Source organism: Pogona vitticeps, chromosome 2 (assembly GCF_051106095.1).
Source record: "Pogona vitticeps strain Pit_001003342236 chromosome 2, PviZW2.1, whole genome shotgun sequence".
In the NCBI taxonomy this organism is placed as follows: Eukaryota; Metazoa; Chordata; class Lepidosauria; order Squamata; family Agamidae; genus Pogona; species Pogona vitticeps.
Genome location: NC_135784.1, coordinates 279,551,133 through 279,571,192, shown reverse-complemented (window position 1 = coordinate 279,571,192; position 20,060 = coordinate 279,551,133). Strand labels below are relative to the sequence as shown.

At 41.5% G+C, this 20,060-nt stretch overlaps 1 protein-coding gene across 3 annotated transcripts in view; it reads right to left on the bottom strand.

Moving 5' to 3' along the window:
• Positions 1-248: 248 nt before the first annotated feature.
• The window catches only part of CMYA5 (cardiomyopathy associated 5), a 96,443-nt gene continuing 76,631 nt past the window's right edge, over positions 249-20,060 (bottom strand). For 2 of the 3 annotated variants that reach the window (XM_020783661.3, XM_078384530.1), the window contains exons 10-13: positions 11,965-12,098; positions 7,497-7,596; positions 5,973-6,146; positions 249-2,494 (exon numbers count right to left, since the gene is read on the bottom strand). In XM_020783661.3, the coding sequence (XP_020639320.3) occupies positions 2,242-2,494; positions 5,973-6,146; positions 7,497-7,596; positions 11,965-12,098 (661 nt within the window). In that variant the 3' untranslated portion in view covers positions 249-2,241. The remainder of the gene's footprint in view (positions 2,495-5,972; positions 6,147-7,496; positions 7,597-11,964; positions 12,099-20,060) is intronic. The other variant, XR_013541175.1, reaches the window with a different exon arrangement.

Genomic DNA, 20,060 nt, shown 5'->3' with positions numbered 1-20,060 from the left:
TGAAGAATTCACCAGCATTTTGGCAAAAAAAAGCCTCAAATACAGATGCTGAACAGGAGCAAAAGGTTGGCCGATCACTCCGTGCAACTGAAGGACATCTCCTCATGGAATTTGAACTGAGCACTAGACACACCCTGAGAATTAACAGCTTAGCAAAACCCAAGATACGTTTTTGTTTGCTTTGTGGGCACTTCGGCACCCACAAGAGGGACTTCAGAAAATGTTGATCACAAAGAAACATTTCCCACTTGTTTAAAAAGTGCTGCCTTTAATTTGATTATTACTCCTCTCTGCTGGAACACTCAAAAATAAAATCTGGCTATCATTTTTTAATCCCACGTAAAACCATTAAAATAGAATTAGAATTATTTTCATATGAACAATTGCCCTGATCCAGTTAGGGCAATGCATGTAAAGAAGCATTTTTTACACAAATCTCCCCTTAGTGGATTCCACACCTATGCTAACCTGTGCTACACCTGAGGTTCCGGACTGTGCATGCAGGCCAAGAATAATGAGTGTAAGTGAGATCAAGATGGCCAGTGTTGGTAGGCCAAACAGAAAAGCTAGCCCAGGATGGATGCTGTTACTTCTCCTACAATTCACCAACCAACCCTCTCAGTTAGCAGTGCATCAACCACCACAATACGAGGTAGGTTTGTGTGGGTCAGAAGAGCTGGACCAGAGCCTATGGAGGGACTCGTTCCATGGGCTACTCCATGGTGAGACCTATTAAAATGCATGGGAATTGTGCAACAATAGGAGCTGGCCCCAGCATGAAGCAACCTCTTAGGCCAGCCATTTGCTGCCCTCTAGTGTTGTGGAGGACTGTATCCTCTTGCAAATGTTGAAGCAAAATCCAGTTGCCTCTCCGATCACCTCCTACGGGGAGGGAGCGTCCTGTCTGCCTTTTCTAAAGCAGCTAGCAAAATGTTTGAGGCCACCCCTGCAAGAATACCTGACTGCTCTGGTGGGAATGCCATCCATTCTTTTCAAAGCAACTTGTGCAGGAGACGTCTCTGGTGCCTTCTACCTAGTGAGTGTTCCTTCACTCCCACCCATATTAAGATAAATCTTCCCTCACAGTAAGTACTTAGATAAACATTACCAAGTGCATGCAAAATAGTAAATGGCAAGAACTCTTGTAGAGGATGAGGATATCACTGCCTACTAATCACTATAAATAGGTAGTTCCTTCCTGTGGATCAATTGCTAGGAAGCACAAGCACAGACTGCTGGTTCAGTTATGTTCTGTTACAGCTTTGGAAAGTTACTCTTTTAAAGTAATTAGTTATTATAGTTCGAAAGACATACGTTTTTTATGGCTGTTGTTTCTAGAAACTAATGGTTTGCTTTTTGTTTCTCAAAAGAAAAGATTCTTAAAAGAACAAAAATCCACCTTGCTTGTGGTACAAAACAGGTCTCCTCCCGTTCACCTCACAAATGCCTCAAAATTCACAACAGACCTTTGGGCAACAGCACAAGATCCAGCATAAACCAAGACTTAATCTTTGTGACAATCTGCTTCCATCATTTTGTGATGCTACATTCCTGTAAGTATAAAAATAACAAAACAGTTGAAGTTGCACCACAAAAAGTAGGAAGTTATACCTCTTTTAATTACAGCGATAAAGTACTGTAGTTATACCTTTGACAATGGAAAAGGGAATTCATTATAGCTGAGTTGTTACTTCTAACTGGTTACTTCTAGGCTCTGGTCCAACTCATGAGCCATCCCATAAGCGGCTTGTTTGAACAGAGTACTGATGGAGGCAGGCCTTCGGGCTGATCTGTCATGGCTTTTCTTATGTTCTTAATTTGCTTGTGGGTTTTTGTGTGTGTACCATATGCACATGGCTCTAGTGAACAAAAATAACTAGGGGAAAATATCTGCCCGCCATCCACTATCCTTGGAGGTGCTGTACATGGACTGGTTACATCTGCCTGTGAGCTTTTCAGTGTTGCACCAGCAGAAAGCTTCCTGGATGTTGTAAAATGTTTCCTCAAGTGCAAGAAATTCTTTATGATACAGCACTGGTATGTGTTGGTAACATGGAGGGTGGGAAGGTTAGATTAGGGAAGGATAATGAAAGTCTGACAGAGGCCTTTGAGGTCTCGAAGCATTTATCTAGATCATGGCCACTGAATACGAACATGGTTAGAAAGTTAAAAGAAGAGCATCTTAAGCATTGTCATCAGCTTCTCCTTCTTTTGGTCTTGCAAGGTGTTTGCACAGAAACATCAACTTTGCTTCACAAACTCCGGTAGCTCCATGCCTGTATGCAGGTTAAGTACTCCTGGTTGCTCCAACATGAAGGCTGGGTGAACAGCATCGGTGAATTTGTGCCTGAGGGTTGACAGCACTTGCCCTCGTTCTGCATTAAAAAATAAGAGTCTTCCAGTGTTATAGTCCAGCAGAATGCCGATACGCGCGGGATGTTCTGTCACGATGACATCACTCACCTCACCATTGTGGAGGACTTTATATACAAAACTGCAAAAGATAAAGAGTGGGAAATAAACAAAAATCCATTACATAGCCTACCATAGATAATTTTTTTTACTATGTTCTATTTGCAAGGTGTTAGCAAACGGAAATCTTAAAGAGACAAAATTCCATACACAGTCATGTTCCTCTGAGACGTTTGTTGACTATGTCCCCCATATTCACAGTCTGCAAATGGGCCTGTGAAATGGGAATAGGTTGGGGGATATTTTTCAGGCCTCCATTAGTTCCAGTGTATTCCCAATACAGTCATTCAGAGGGCAGATGCACTAATATGGCTGTCCACCTCCATGTCTTCCTCCAACCAACTGGAAATATGGTTCATTAACATAAGAGAGTTGAAAAGCTCGCATTCAATTTAGCGGGATTCACGTCATCAATTAGGCTTATAACCTGTCTGATCTTGATTAAAGTATTATTATGATCTTAATGAGGATGAGATGAAATGAGGAGTTGAGGAGGGAAGAAACAATTTAGCCAGATTCAGGTTATGCCAGTGCATTTCAATGCCCATTTAAAGGACAATACTTTTCTGTCTTGACTTTTGGAGACAATCTCTAAAAATCACAATGCAAGCAAGCAAGTGACTTGGTTGAGTGCCTTCTGATGGCCACTTGGCCAACTGAGTGTATGTGTATGGTCACTGCGAAAGAGCCAGTGCTTTCCAAGGGCCATTTTCTACTGTTTTGTCACCTCTCACTACCAACAGTGAGACATCGTTTTAGTGCCAAACTGATGAAAAAGGTACTAGGATATTTTTTTATTAGCAGTTTTTCTTCAAGGCCAGCAGATACTACACATCTCAAGGTGAATATCAGATGCCACGGGAGCTGATAGTACTCAGCTAAAAGCACTGGCAATCTATTTTTACAGCTGGATCCTTCACAGAATGGATAGCGTTTACTATAATTCATTTTTGAAGCCATTTTTGCTCTGGCTGGTTAATGTAATTTAGCTGAGACATTCTGAATTCCATATCCCCAAATTATGCAAGAAAAAAGGACAGCTTTTCCTGCTAACATCAAGTGGTACCTTCTATGTAGTATGTTTTCCAGAGCTTAGAAAAGTTACTTTTTTGGATTAAAAGTCCATGTATACATTTTTGCATATAAAAAACTATATGGGACCAATAACGATGGCTGTCCTACAGAGCTGCTCAAAGGATGCTTAGATAATACATGTGATATGCTTTGAAGACTAGAATATATTTTATGGCATAGGCATTTTGAAAACATTACAAGTATTAACTACTACCTGTCCTTTATCATTCTTACTGCTGTACTAAAAGTCCTGATCAGATTACAGGGAAATGTAGGCAGAAAACACTAGACTATAACCTTGTGTGCCAAAATAAAGGACAAAGAGCATATCATCAGAGCACTATTCCCTGCCACTGATCATGCAGCGTTTCTGGATTCACTCCAAAAATGCCTCTTCACCCAGTCAGGACTAAATCATCAGGATAGCCGCGAATGAAGCAGGCATGGTAGAGCTATATTATATATACAGTAAAATCTGAGCAAGGAAAGGACAATTGGGCCTGGTGGTCAGAATATTCATCATAGGTACAAATCCCATAAGCTCACATTTCTGCTCCTATCTCAGTAAATGAAATTTATACCAGCCAGAAAAGCAGGAGCAGCATCTTGCCATGGGTAGACACAGGCAAATTTGTCAAGCTCGGTCTCATTCTGGTTCTCACTTTTCCACTACAAAGTTTGTTCTCTCCTAGTTTCTCATTGGATTGTGTTTTGCTTTTAGAATGTGTGAAAATGTGTATGTGTCTTCAAGATTTGTGTGTGTCTTCAAGCAGATTTTTCAAAACTGCATATTTTTGTGCACCCTTTGTGAAAAATATGGATTTTTTACATGCATTTTATTGTGTTGCATAAAGCTTTGCGCATAGGCGCACCATTTTGTATACAGTTTAAGTTTTTTGTGTGTTATTCCAGTGTATACATGTTTGCATACGGGGATGTGGGGGGGGGGGAAGAAATGACATCACACATTTGAAAAAGTATGCATTTTAGATTAAAGATGTTCTGGTTTGCATTCAGGTTCAAGAAATGCTAATCACTAAATTTTCACTGTCTACTTGTTGTGGAATCTAATCGGGCCCATGTGATCCATGGAGAGTGAAGCATTTGCCATGAGTTCATTTGAGTTCCTTGGGAAAGTCAGAGTGGCTTTCAGTCTCCACACAAACATGTATAAAACAGTCATGGCCTTTTTCTCAGGGATACATCCAATGTACGCTGGTGCCAATAGAAGCTTCCGTCCTGGATTTACTGCAGTTTATGGTGCATACCAGTAATTGCAGCCCCAGATGTTCTTGGATTCTAACTCTCAGGAGTTCTATTTAGCATAGTCCAAGAACATCTGGAGCCCCAATTTCAGGAATCTCTAGGATAGGCTGGCTATTTTCTATTGGGCTATTTTCTATTCACAGGCCTCTCCTCTGCCTTAGTAGTTTCTAGATCACCTCTTTATAAGCCACAGACCCAGTTCTTCTCACTCCATTTCACAGCTGCTGTTTGGAGGACAAAAATTATGGGTAGCCCACAAAGGACAGAGGTTTGATCTTACACTCTGAGTGGGCACCAATTGGAGGAGGCAGGGCTGGGAAGCTGGAAGAAGCCCATAAAAGAAGCTGTGTGGCTAAACCATGCCAAATGGTGGTTCGTGCCCATATGCTTTACTCCCTCCTCTACTTCTGGCATAATCAAATCATCTAGGTACACTTAAGCCCAATGCAACTATCTGCTTATTTGTGTGTAGGACTACTGCGGGAAGGCAGACAGGAAGGGAGCTACCCCACTCCAGATTTCACCACGTACCCAGCAGATTTCACACATTCTGCAAGAAGGTCTGTGTAGGTTTCTGGAAACACACTCAGCTGATTCATTTCCACTGCATTTGCAGTTAGTCAAATGCAGCTTCAGAACTCCTGTGATTAGTATGGTTCCTGAGCCCAGGAGCTCCATAACCATGTTAACTCATTTCTCCATAGGCTTCTTGCTATTTCTCATACTGTCAAACCTGCAATCCAAGATATCACTATTACCATTAATCCCTCTAATGTTGAGCTTGGGTAGCATCATGCTGTTGCAGGTATATACAGATGTAGAAGTGTTGTGACAATTGCTTTTATATAGCTACATAAAAATTCTCTTAGATGTGTGAATTCATCTTGGAAACTCATACTGTGTGAACACTAATGTAGAGAAATATTTGCTTTGTATGCACAGTGGCATCAACCGCACACAAAATGTAGGTAGTTCCAGCAGTGCTGGGGAAACACTGCCCTCAAAATTAATGTTAAAAACTGAAAAACAGTTCTTTGTGTGTTGGAAATAAGCCACAAAAAATAGCAAAGAGGAGAAGGACAAACAAAGGAAAAATAAAGATTGAGAAAATTATAGGATTTTGCAACCATTTTTGTTTTGAATAAACAGCTTTTTATTACCTTAACTTGCTAGAACAATGAAAGCACCAGGAAGTATTGTTCTGGCCCAGGACGCAGTCTTGTTGCACAGAGGAACAGCAGATCCCAACTCTGTAAGCTTCACAGCCACTCACAGTGGTTTCCCAGTAATGCCACCCACGAGCAGGCAGGAGCTCACCCAGTACAGGTGAGATTCTGTATACACAGATGAGAGCAGCAAGGAGAATTTCAATATGTCAGGCAAAGTCAAAGGATACGTAGAAGCTCAGGCATCAAAAAGATTCGTTCTCCTATATGTGACATGTAACACTAAGACGTCACCCATTTCAAATGAAAGTCAGGGTTTGTTCAGACAAGCATTTATCCCGGTATTTGTTGCGTTGTGGGGGCAGACTGGTCACTTTTTTTTCTGGCAACCACAAGAAGTAATCAGTACAGCAGACCAATTTGCCCGCAGACCACCCCAACCTGCATCCTTTTCAGGTCCTGTCGGGGCTTCTACATTTTTGTTGTGGGTTGGTACACTCTAGTTTAGTCCATTCTCAGTACATATAATTGCTCAGAACTGACTAAAATTTACCCTTCTAGCTGTCAAATCTGCTAAGGGTCCTTCCAGTTTAAATTTCCAGTATCTTGAAGTGGCTTAACAAGCAAGCCTCTCCAGGATATTGGCAAATTGGACAGTCCCTCTGCTCCCTTGCAGAGAAGCAAAGGAAGTGACTTCCCCCTCTCTGTTAGACTATCACTGTTGCGCTGAATCACTTAGATTAAATTTTAAAAAAATTCTTTGCCTTTGTGTGAAGTGCCAGTCGAAACCAGAGCTGCAGGCAGCTTCTTAATCAGCACTAAACACAAGGCAAAGAGTTTCAAAAAATAATAATCTAAGTGATTCAGTGTGTCACTGATGGTATATGCAGGCAAAAATAAAAAGGATCAAGGGAGGTGTTCAATTGACAGTGGGAGGAGATGGAGAATTTCTTAGGGTCAATATGCTATTTGGATGCAAGAATCACATCATATGGCATATTGCACCTTCTTCCCCCAACCTCAACCTCATGTGAACCTATTTGGACCACACCAGACTCCACCAAAAGGGCCAATGCACTTGCACCCTCAGTTTTCATTTGCATTTACTGTAAATATATCCAAATGAAACTTTGTCCACTCTTCATATCCAGAGTGATATGTTTGAGTTTCTTTTGTAAATTGAATTCACTACAAAATCAAAACCTGTCAACATCTAGGTCTTTTTTTAAAAAAAAATTACATCCTGCTAGTCTTGTTTTGTAACTTGAGGCACAATGAAACAACAACAAAATTTTAAAAATCTCAGAACAGAAGAGGAAAAAGCAAGAACCAATCCAAACTCTTGAATATAAACGGCAAAAGAGAATGCATTTGCCTCATGTCTGCTTTCCCTGTGTTCAGGGAAGACATAAGGAAAACTATACATCCTCTTTTATGGTCCGATTTGTACCACTCCTCATATCCTGTTGAAAATTACATTCAACAGCATGGAAGAGTAAATAGGATTACTGTACTAACCTGGTGAATTTTGCGTCCTCAGGAAGGCATATCATTGTTCCGTTTGGTGACACATGCAATGCAGGGTGAGCTGTTTCTTTCATTATGTGAAATCTAGTTCCTGTTATGATTCAGGAGTAAAGAAGTAAATAAATAAATACTACTTCAGGGTTGATTGGAATGCTATTTTGTTGTGATTCATAAATTGTTCTGAACTATAGCAACTATCACTGAAATAATAAGCATTAGAATTGTCTAGAAAGAATATATGATGTGAATGGAGAGCACACCAAGGGGGAGGGGGGAAGCACTGTAACCCCCACCTCTCTGATGTTGCTTTAAATCCATGGCAGCAACAGGCTGAACATGGGAGGGTGCTGTACATTTTTCACATGAGCCAGAATGAGCGGGAAAAGAATCAGGGTTCACCTTAGGTGGAGAGTTGATACAAATAAAATAGCCTTTCTCCTCTTCAGAGCACCACTTCTCTGTGTTGAAAGGGGTATAGCTTGTGTGCCCCCCTCTGCACGTGTGGTCTCCATCTGCTCACAGAATGCTTGGACAGAGCCACAGTGGCAACCATCTGAAGAGGGAAGCTAGGTAAAGGTAAAGGTTTCCCTTGACATTTAGTCCAGTTGTGTCCAACCTTAGGGGGTGGTGCTCATCCCTGTCTCCAAGCCGTAGAGCCAGCGTTTGTCCGAAGACAGTTTCCGTGGTCACGTGGCCAGCGCAACAAGACACGGAACACCATTACCTTCCCACTGTGATGGTACTTATTTATCTACTCGCATTTGCATGCTTTCAAACTGCTAGGTTGGCAGGAGCTGGGACAAGTGACAGGAGCTCACTCTGTCGCGTGGATTCGATCTTACGACTGCTGGTCTTCTGACCTTGCAGCACAGAGGCTTCTACAGTTTAACCCGCAGCGCCACCACATCACTACGTCTGAAGAGGGAGGCTACAATCCACTAAAGCTTATGCCAAATAGCACTTGTTAAGTCTTAAAGATGTCATGGGACCTGCTGTTTTTGCGACAGTCATTTTTCACTTGCTTCACCTTCCTATACATGCAGAAAAAACCATTTATTCATCTGACTCTATATCCTCCTAAACTGGCTAGTGCTATGAAGCCTATGCCCCACTGACACAAATTGCTGCCATTTTAAGGGGCTGTGACGCTAAACAGGGAACCAAACAACTAGTAGATACCACGGATCAAGTTTAGCAGATTAAGTTAAATACAGCAGACAACTCCTGGGATAAATCTGGCAAGTGTTAAATAGAAGGTTGTTGGTCATATTTCAAAAAAGGGCAGTGGCCATACTCACACAGGGCAAGCCAGCAATTGGTAGGAACTCTGACTTTCTAGTTACTGCCCTGTTGCAGAAAGAGCAGCTAAACAAACCATAGCTTGTTGCTTCATGGTTTGTCTACAATACTCTCAAAACACGGGCAAAGTCAGCTCTCTGACTGGTTTCTTTCCTGGCAAACTAGAAAAATACAGCATAGAGTCCATCTCTGACTTCTTGGTTGAGAAACAACTCCAAGACCTGACTGTGCCTGCATTTAAAAAAGCACATTTAAAAAACCATGGAGCATCATGGCTTAGTGAAAACAGTAGCAGTTGTTATGTCAGGATTCCTAAAGATCCTCATCTTGTTTTATGAGGTTATGGCTGAAGTCTTTTAACTGGTAATGCTAAAGACCATCCATCTGAAAGCCCCCTTTTAAGGCTTTCCTGTGTCCCACTCTATATTCCCACACCTGTGGGAGAAATGAATTACAGTGGTGCCTCACATAGCGACGTTAATCCGTGCAGCAAAAATTGCTGCTAAGCGATTTTGTCGCTATGCGATTTTTAAAAGCCCATAGAAACGCATTAAAATCTGTTTAATGCGTTCCTATGGGCAAAAAACTGACCTTAAAGCAAAGATCCTCCATACAGCGGCCATTTTCGCTGCCTCTAAAGTGAGGAATCAGCACGAAAACACAGCGGGCAGCCATTTTTTTTACCCGGTGGCCATTTTGGAACCACCGATCAGCTGTTTAAAAATCATCGCTTTGCGATGATCGGTAAGCGAAACAGGGAACTGATCATCGCAAAGCAATAAAACCCCATAGGAAACATCGTAATGTGATCGCTTTTGCGATCACAAAAAGTTAATCGCTATGCGGTTTCGTTGCTAAACGGAGCACCCATTAAGCGAGGCACCACTGTATGTGGAGGTGCCTTCAGGTTTAATCTGCTATGGCATACTCATTATAGAAATCCCACCCCAGGAAAGCCTGCTGCTGCTGATGTTAGCCTTATTTTGATTCCAGGTCTAAACTGACCTTTTTTAGTTTGTCACTCGCCCTGCAATCTTTCAACACAAGACTGAATATAAATAGTTGAACAGCTAAATAAAATAAACTTGGTGAAGGACAATTCATTGTTACATACTGGTAAAAATAAGGATGAGATTCAAAGCTTGGGCATCCTTCGGGACCCGATGCTGTTGATGGATGCTCAGATAGCGTCTGTGGTTCAATCAGTCTGTTTCCATTTTAGGCAGGTTGCACAGCTGCATCACTACCTTGACAGCAGGTCCCCTACTATCTTGGTCCATGTTTCTGTAGTCTCAAGGATTGATTACTGTAATGTGCTCTACTTGGGGCTGCTCTTGAAACTGTTCTGAAAATTCCAGCAGATCCAATACTGGCCACCTTGCACTGGTTACCAGTCTGTTTCTGCATTGGGTTCAAGGTGCTGGTTTTGACCTACAAAGCCCTAAACAGTTTGGGGCCTCGGTACATGAGAGATCACCTCCTTCCAAGAGGGGCTGCGCAGCCTACCCACAAATATCAGGCAGGACGGCTGAGGATGCTAACCCTTAGAGAGACCAAGAAGGAGAAAACTAGGCACTGGGCTTTCTAAGCAGTTGGTCCAATGCTGTGGAATGAATTGCTACCCAAAATCCACCTGGTCCCTTCCTGTGAGGCTTTTCAATAAATCTTTAAAAAACTTTCTATTTGAGCAGCCATTCCATCTTAAAACTCTGTTGAGATTATATTGTGTGTTTAACGTCTACAGCCACCGGCTTGATTTTAATTCAATTTTAATTTGGCATTGGTTTGAATTCTATTTTTCTAATGTTCAATGTTGTACACTGTCCAGAGTGACCATTGGTCAGATGGCAGTTAAGAAAATAAATAAATAAATAAATAAATAAATAAATAAATAAATAAATAAATAAATAAATAAATAAATAAATAAATAAATAAATGCATACATACATACATGCATACAGTCAACCCTCGACTTACAAACGGCCCTAGTTACAAACATTTCGACTTACAAACCACTCTGATAGAAAAATATTGACTCGACTTGCAAACTTAGATTTGAATTACGAACCGAAAAAACATGGAGGAGGTGGGGAAAGCGCGAAATTTGAACTTTCAGTTAACCGTTGGCCAGTGAAGAGGGTGCCTGTCTGCTTCCTCGCTCTTCCCAGCATTTTGAGAATGGATTTGGAGGCAGTCTTCAGACTGCCTGGTATTGCCTGGCACAGTGCTGTACGGACTGTATTTTTATTTTTTGGCTTTTAAATTTGTTTGGATTTTTTGATTTTAAAAGGTGTTCCCTCCCTCCTTTGCTGCCCCCCTTTTCCCCAAAAAGTGCTTGTATTGGCTTGTCTTGATTGAAAAGGTGCTTTTCAAGGTGATTTGTTGTCTGAAAGGTGCTTGGTTTTTCCCAGAAGGTGCTTGTCTTGGCTGAAAAGTTGCTTTTCAAGGTGTTCTGTTGAAAAGGTGTCTGTTCACTCCTTCCCTCGCTCTTTTCTTTCCTCTTTTTTTAGCCTGAGTCAGCTTAGGTTAAAAGGAAAAAAAGGAAAAAAATTCTGCCCCTAGTGGTAGGAACGGATTAACCGGCTTTGCATTAGTTCCTATGAGAACTAATGATTCGAGTTACAAACCGCCCCTCGACCTAAGAACCAAAAACAACTGGAACAGATTAATTAGTTTTCAGTGCCTCCCTATGGGAAATGCTGATTCGACTTACAAACTTTTCGACTTACAAACTTCCTTCCGGAACGGATTAAGTTCGTAAGTCGAGGGTTGACTGTACATGCATACGTACGTACGCACGTACATACATACATACATACATACATACATACATACATACATACATACATACATACATACATACATACATACATACATACATACATACACACACACACACACACACACACACATACATACATACATACATACATACATACATACATACATACATACATACATACATACATACATACATACATACATACATACATACATACATACATACATACATACATACCTTGGACATTAAATGCATGGACATTTATTGCAATAGCTTCTGGAAACTGAGTCCAGTAATAGATTCTATAGAAAATATACCTAATGTGTGCACATTTCTTGTGTTCCCCATAGACTCCACTGGTTAAAAAAAATTATTTACCTTTAGTTGAGATGAGAGCAGCCTCACTCTGCTCACTTGTTCCGAAGATATTAACTGCTCGTACGTAGACGAAATAGTTTACATTCGATTCTAGGTGAATTTTCATTTCTGGTCTTTTAATACCAGCTAGGGATCTGAAAAGAGTAAATAATGTACGGTATATAATCAACATATACTAAATCCTACGTATGAAAATCTTTTGCTCTTTTTCCACTCAGAGTCACAGCACTGCTATCCTTTCAAAACAATGTCACTGGTAGGTTTGATAATAAAATGATTATTGCGGAAAAATGAAGACACAAGACTTGTTTCTCACGCTGTGCACACCCTTTTGCTCTAAACAACTTTCTATTGCTTATTATGTTTTGTTTGTTTGTTTGTTTACCTCACCTTTGTCCTTGAAAAGGACCCAAGGTGGCTTAAAACAGTGAAAGACAATATTTAAAGTTGAAAACAATGAGTATACAATGGCGGTTAACATCATTAAAAGACAATATTTAAAGCTAATAAGGTAGTGTGGGCGGCATACAAGTTAAATAAATAAATAAATAAATAAATAAATAAATAAATAAATAAATAAATAAATAAATAAATAAATAAATAAATAAATAAATAAATAAATAAATAAATAAATAAATAAAGAGGAATCTTACTTCACTAAAAGGCAATATTAAAGTGTTTTTAAAAGGCCATCTCTGCTAACCAAATCAAAGGCCTTTGTAAGATCTATGAAGGCCACAAAGAGTGGTTGTCATTCCCTGCATTTCTCCTGCAGCTATCTGAGGGAGAATACCATAGTGGTGGGTCTATTAGCTTGAAATCCACACTCTGATACTGGATAGATTCTGTCTGCAATCACCTTCAGCACAACACGGGCAAGCAGCTTCCCTACAACACTGAGAAGAGAGATGCCCACGGTAGTTATTGCAATTGCCCTGTCTCCTTTGTTCTTATACAACGTGACGATGTTTGCATCCTTCATAATGCAGGAAATGCTCCAAGATTTGAATGGTCTGAGTCACATTATTTTCCACTGACTTCATGATGTGAATCAGACCCCAGTTTCCCCCTGGAACCTGTAGCTTTTCCTCCCCTGCTGGGGCTTCTGCCAACATGAAGGGGATTGCAAGAATGGAGACTCAAAAGTCACAACTCGCTGCTGAATCTGACTTACGTTGCATCTGTGCTCGACTCAGACTCAACTTGGGTTGTTTTTTAAAAACAAGACTTGGACCCATTTTTCTGAGTCGCGGGTTGGGTGGGGGAACAGGAGGACCATCAACATGAGAGTCTGATGCCTCCCGAGCCATGGCTGCAATGAGGAGACACCCACCCACCCCTGGACCCTGAAGACAGCTCTCGAGGCAGCCTGGAGCACCCCTGCTGCCTTGGCACTGCCAACCCTGCTCAGTTCACTAGGCTGCTCCCAGCTATCTGGGGTGCTGAGGCGTTTAACTTACTTCCTACATGGCAACCTGGCAACTTCCCAGAATGCATCAGCTTTCTGCCAGGTGCTACTGCCAGGCCACCGCCATTTTGCTGGCTGCTCCAAAAGAGGAGGAGGAGGAGGAGGAGGAGGAGGAAGACACTGATGTCACTGAAAGCAGTGAGCGAGGGGCTGGGCAGTAAGGTCCACTATCCCCTGTGCTGGCTGAGGGTTTCTGGCAGTTGTAATCCAGAACGGTACTCAATTCCCTATTGTTGTAAAAGTGACTTGAGACTCGGACTTGAGGCTTGGGACTCAGGACTTGGAACCAAAGACTCAGACTTGGGATTCAGACCCAAAGGCTTATCAACATGTCTGGGGGTTTGTAGCCATTTTGTTTAAAGCTGGCTTCAGCAACAGTGAGAGAGGCAGGGCAGAAGGAAACTGGCTGCTGTTTGAATCCTCCCCTCCTTGTACTGGGTGCCTGAGTCTACTTTCATCTTCTCTTCCCCCTTTCCCCCTTTCTTTTAAAAGTTTGCTAATCTAGCGCAAAGGCAGCTAGGTTATCAAAGGGGGTTGGGGGAGAAAAACATGCAAAGAGTCAGCAGAGAGAGGAGAAAGTTTTAAGGTAGCTTTGCTTTAATCATGCCGCCTACAAATCTGAACAGTCAGAGCAGAGCTACCTTAACAAACTGGAAACAAGGCTGAATGGAAAACTTCCTGTCCTAATGCTAGGACAACAAGCCTTTAAAAGAAAAGAAATGGAACAGGAGGGAAAGAAGGAAACAAGTAACCCCAGACACCAGATGTGGGGAGAAGAGGATTCAAATGGTTAGCTATTGCAAACAAAGCTGATTTCCTCCACACTCTCTGCTGACTCCTGTGTGGCTGGATGAAGTGAAGTAAAGCCAGGGGAAAGGCAACTTCCTGGCATGGATCTCCTTATATTTTTTCCACTGTGTAGTTGCACCCTCAGTCGCATCCTTTCAGCACAATGAAAAAATATTGTCTGACTTTACCTTCAGAGGCTGTTTTTTCACCAACGTCCCACCAGATACCACTCAATACTGAAGAATGAGGAGCCTTATCTGCTAGTGGCTGTTTCCTTTTTAAACATTAAATCTTGTTCCTCAAAATCCTCTTATATCTTATACACTCCTTATGCCAAAGAAACAAAGGTTAATGTCAACACAGTTTTGCGTCACAGAGCTTTGAAGGACTGGTTGCTACATAAAGAGATGCCTTATTAATTCATAATATGTTTTTTATTATGTCCATGTCCATTTTAAAAAAAGAAAAGGTTGAAACATATTGCAGCTTCAAAGAGAACTGTTTTTAGCCAGAGTGGATTTCAAAAGACTTTCATATTCTTCTATAATCTGAACTGAGCTGAACTTCTTTATAGGCTCAATCACTCTTATCCAGGCATCAGCACAAAAATACGGAAATCAGATGTAACTCTTCTTAATGCAGGTGGTAGCAGCATGTTGATATGCAATGGGATCAGACAACCTCGTTTAACAAGGCTCTTGCCATTTAAGTGGTGCCTCGCACAGCGAGGGTTAATCCGTTCCGGATTAACCCTCGCTGTGTGAAACATCGCTCAACGGAAAGTAAAAAGCCATTGGAACGCATTAAACAGCGTTTAATGCGTTCCAATTCGGCCGAATACTCACCGTTGTGCGATGTTCCTGGATGGCCGGCAGCTATTTTCGCGCCCTCCCCTCGCTGAACGAGGGCGCGAAAACGCTGCGTGCGGCCATTTTGGGGTGCGCGGTGGCCATTTTGTTGCCACAGAACAGCTGATGGGCAGGTCGCAAAGCGAAGGTCGGTAAGCGAGCCGCTTACCGACCTTCGGTCGGTGATTTTCCCCCTATCTAGGTGCCATTTTGCGATCGCATTTGCGACCGCAAAAATGGCATCGTTGCGCGGATTCGTTGCTCTGGTATTTGGTTCACAAATTAATGTGAACTTCCCTAGTTGCAATTTAATTTTACCTAATTTTAAGTAGGTTTTTAAGGCTGCAATTTTAAAACTCTTTTTAATGTGTTTTAAACTGATTTAAACTGTTTTACATTATTGTTCTAATGTTTTTTTACATGTTTAATTGAATTACACTATTACAACTTATATATCTCTCCCCTCACATTTGTTTTTGAAAGATGCCTTGGATCCCTGCATTGGGAGAAATGTGGGATGCAAATAAAATAAATAAATAAACAACCTAGTACAGTACTTTCAAATGAATGCATAAAGCAGTTATTATTTGAAATCTGCAGTTCTCTGAATTTGGCAATGGAGTTGCACTTTTTGAAATGCACGCAGAACACGTTTATTATGGAAAGACCACAAATAACAAGTATATTAGTGAAAATAATGTAAAATGCATCTTCTTATGAAATTTATTTGCAAAAATATTTATATTAGGCAAAACTGCCTATTAAAATCTATATTTTAAGAGAAAGCCACACAAAAAGGCATATAGATTTTTCATGCAAACTGATGTTTAAATCATCAGTGTCTTGGCTGATCGACAATGTTTACAATGCTTACATCTGAAATGAAAGAGATTTAAGACAAGGGGGATCAAAGAGAGAAAGTGGGGAAAACCAAAGTAGACATAATAATCATGTGCTGTCAAGTCAGTCCTGATTTATGGTGACCCTTTTCATGATTTTCCAGATAAAGAATACTCACAGGTGGTTTACCATTCCCTTCTTCCGGGAGCATCCTGGAACTGTGCAGCTTGCCCAAAGCCACACAGGCTGTCTAGGATGTGATAATGGGGAATCGAATTCCTGATCTTTGGCTCTGTGCCCAGCTAGCTAAGCCACTGAGCTATCTATCCATTAATTCATGGCACATGAACATACCCATAACCCATAGCACCGTGAATGTGTGGAGGGCAAGTGGTGGTATCACAGTTGCAGGATCTTCCCACAATGTCTGTACTTTAAGTGAAAGACCTAAACAATACCTGCCAAAAGCACATGAGAGCTGGATGGCTCTCCCTCAAGTCTTTACTTTAGAACTGATCTGAGTAGGTGACTGGATGACTGGATAGGCAAGCCACTGCAGGTTGGATCAGTTTCAAAAGGATTGCAATCCGTCTGTTCCGGCATTTACACGAGTCATTCTGTATTCACACACATGTAACCTGAGCCGAGAAACCTCGCAGCCTTTCAGATCTCTGCAGTTCTCACTGGGATCACTGTCCCCTCTCTTCTCTGTCTTTAACACCACTCTCTCCCTCACCTCTTCCTGCCCTTATTACCTTTTTCTTTTCTTTTTGGAAGTGAAATAATGCTGACTGGACCCAAAAAAGCACAAATAAAAGGGGTTCATATAGAATTAACCTCATAATGGAGAAGTCTGGCAAGGGAGTGTTGTTAGTCACATCTTTACAAATGAAACAGCAATTTTTTAAAAAATATTTTATTTATTATTTAACTAATTTTGTAAGTGACATCTCATTGATGTGGTATACTAGGATAGTGGTCCCCAACCTTGGGCCTCCAGATGTTCTTGGACTCCAATTCCCAGAAGCCTTCACCACCACCTCTGCTGGCCAGGATTTCTGGGAGCTGAAGTCCAAGAACATCTGGAGGCCCAAGGTTGGGGACCACTGTACTAGGAGAGTCTTCATTGGGTCATTTCCCCCTCCAGTTCCTCCTTTCCTTCTACATGGTCAAGCTGGAGAGATGATAATGACAGAGAAAGAGTTAGCCTTTGAGGTGCCACAGCACTCTTTGCTCTCGCTTAGTTGTCCTTACTTGTGAGCAGGTGGCTTAAATCTTTTCAGAATTGGAACTGTATTGATCATATACACCGGAAATTTCTTGACTTCAGTCACTCTAAAAAAGAATCTCTGTAGGTCATCTCAAAAGATCCAAATATACATGGAAAAAGAAGTAATTGGTATGCAATTTGCTTTATGTTGAGAAGTCCTCAGAAAATAGATTAAACTTCACCACCACATCAGGGCAACAAAAAGAGGGATATATAGTCATGTAGTCACCATGAGTCTTCTTCCTAATAAAAACCAGGAGCACCAAAGCAATTTGTGCAAGCTGAAAGACTGGGGAAATGCCCATCTTGTTTTCTACCAGCCCACACTGTTCCTTATGTCAGTTGCTCTAGGAACAATATAATTTCCCATCAGCTACAGAGCTCTGCTTCCCTACAAGCTGCTACCAAACTCCTTCAGGGGCCCAGATATACCTTACTGATAACTCATCATTAGACAAGGGAATTCCTTACCTGCTAATTGTGGATGATTGGCACAGTAGGAGTTTTTCTAACCTCCCAGTCTGTAAATTAGTTTGCTTTGTCTTGTGACTGGTCTTCAGGATGTATGCATGGGATTCTTTGCAACGCTTGATTTCTCATACACAAAGTCTGCCTGAATCACATCTCTGGAACACTAATGTGATTCCAGCAGTAATGATGGGTCATCTGTAACATATGTGCTATTCAGCCGTTAGAGTATCTGTGGTTTTGCTACATCTGCCTCTCCTTCAAGGAAGCCCTTAATAAGCCTTCTCAAGCTCCATTTTGGGATTGTAAACTACTGTATTGAAAATCACCATCATCCATAACACATAACTCACATCAAGCATACAACAGTACGAAGAAAGGAATATATGCTGTGTCCATGACCCTGCTCTGCTTCACACATTCAGTACACCTTTTTCATCATCACAACAGGATTCATAAGTTCCACAGAGGAAAAAGTGGAATACAAATATATTTGTATACATTTCCATGCTATATGACATATTGCTGAATGCTGAAAAATATATGGTGAACTTGCAAAAAAATCAGCTAATGGAAGTTTGAGTAATAATTAAACTAATTAAAACAGACATACTATATGTAGAAATGTTCAAATATCAAATGCTGTCTGATACCTAATGAACAATTTCTGTGAGTTTCCCTCAGCACATGGACATTATTTGTGTGTCATATTAATTAAAAGGAAGCACTATCCAATTTACTACAATTTAATTCTATAACCCCAGCAAAACTCGAGAAACATTAAGTTGGGTTCAGTTCAAAGACTTTTATAATGCGTATGTTTATTCGTTTCTATTTTTCTCCTCTGCCTTCACTCTGTTGTCCCCTCACTGCCATTTAATCCAATTATGGCAAGTCATGTGATCTTCTTAATGACACTTCAACACTACCTGTGCCATAATGACATCACAGAAGCCTGTAAACAAAATTGCCTGAGCAAATCACAGTAAACAGCAGAGCAGACAAATGAGCAGGACAGACAAGGACAGTGAGGGGAAAGAAGACAGGGAGAGGAGTGGCAATGACAAAAGCAATGTCAATGAATACGAGGTGGTAGGCAAACAAAGGACACAGAAACAATGACAGCAACTGTCCAGCAAAGTGAAGGAAAAACTGTTTGATTATATCTGAGATGCTGATTTTGAGGCAAACATCAAAATCAGGGAATATTTAGTGTGGCCATAATTTAACTAGAAAGGCATGGGTGTAGGACCTGGCACTCTAATTATCAGTGCCCTCCTACATACCATCTACACAAGCATAATATTTTCACACAACAAATTCTGGCTGCTCCAGATCGCCAAGGAAGTGCCAGCATGTGCAGTAAGTGCAGGAAAGCCGACACATGCTCACTATGAACAGAAATATGAGCTGCAGAATGTTGCCTACTCTACCTCACTAATTTACCATTTCTTGGGCAGCACTCATCATGGCAAGCTAGTTAGCCACCTTGGATGATTCCTCCCTGTCCCCCAAGAAAGGGAGAAGAGGTAGGAAGGTTTGAAACAAGTGATGCTTCGGATGGAGCAGGATCTACAGAGCAGCGGTAACTTAAACTATGTCACCAAAGGACTTGTTTTGCACGATATATCTCGTAAAAGTTCTACTGATGTAATTTAGATATTTTAAAAAAACACTTCTTAATCTCAAATTCATGGTGAGTAGTTGTCATTTACTTAGCAATGAGAAAAAGGCCCTAAGCCTGTCTTCCAGTGATGAGCACCAATAACGGAAACGTTCCTAGCATTAAAGTGTGGGAGCTTCAGAATGGACATGTGAACTAATTGACCATCTATTTGCTAAGAGTCCATCATTCATGTAGAAGGAGCACTTACCTGCCTACTTACCTACCTACCTACCTTCTTTCCTTTCTTCCTTGCTTCCTTCTTTCCTTCCTTCCTCCCACCCACCTACCCACCCACTCACTCAGGTCAGAGCCTCTCAGTGTCCCCCATGCGAGCATGACAACCCCCGTGAGTGCAAGATGCCCCGTGAGTGCAACACGTCCCCCCCACACAAGCGTGACACACCCACCCCGGGCACATGCGGGGGTGGAGATACGTATCCACAGCTCAGTTCTGGCAAGCCCATGGACTGGCACCAGGCCACGGACCAGGGGTTGACAAGCCCTGATCTAGAGGACAGCCCACTTGTATGTGCCTTCCCTGTGCTGTGATTGTCATGTGAGGCCCCACCAGATGTCCCATCATCAACTGAGTTTTCAAACTCAAGTAGGAACTGAGAGAGGATGGAGAGAAAAGGACTGAGCCTCCCCCTGCTACTTCTGCAACTCTCCTGCCTATTAAATGTGCTTAAGCTTTAGCCAGGATATTTATTGTTGACAGTAAGAAAAGAGATTTCATAATGTGATTAA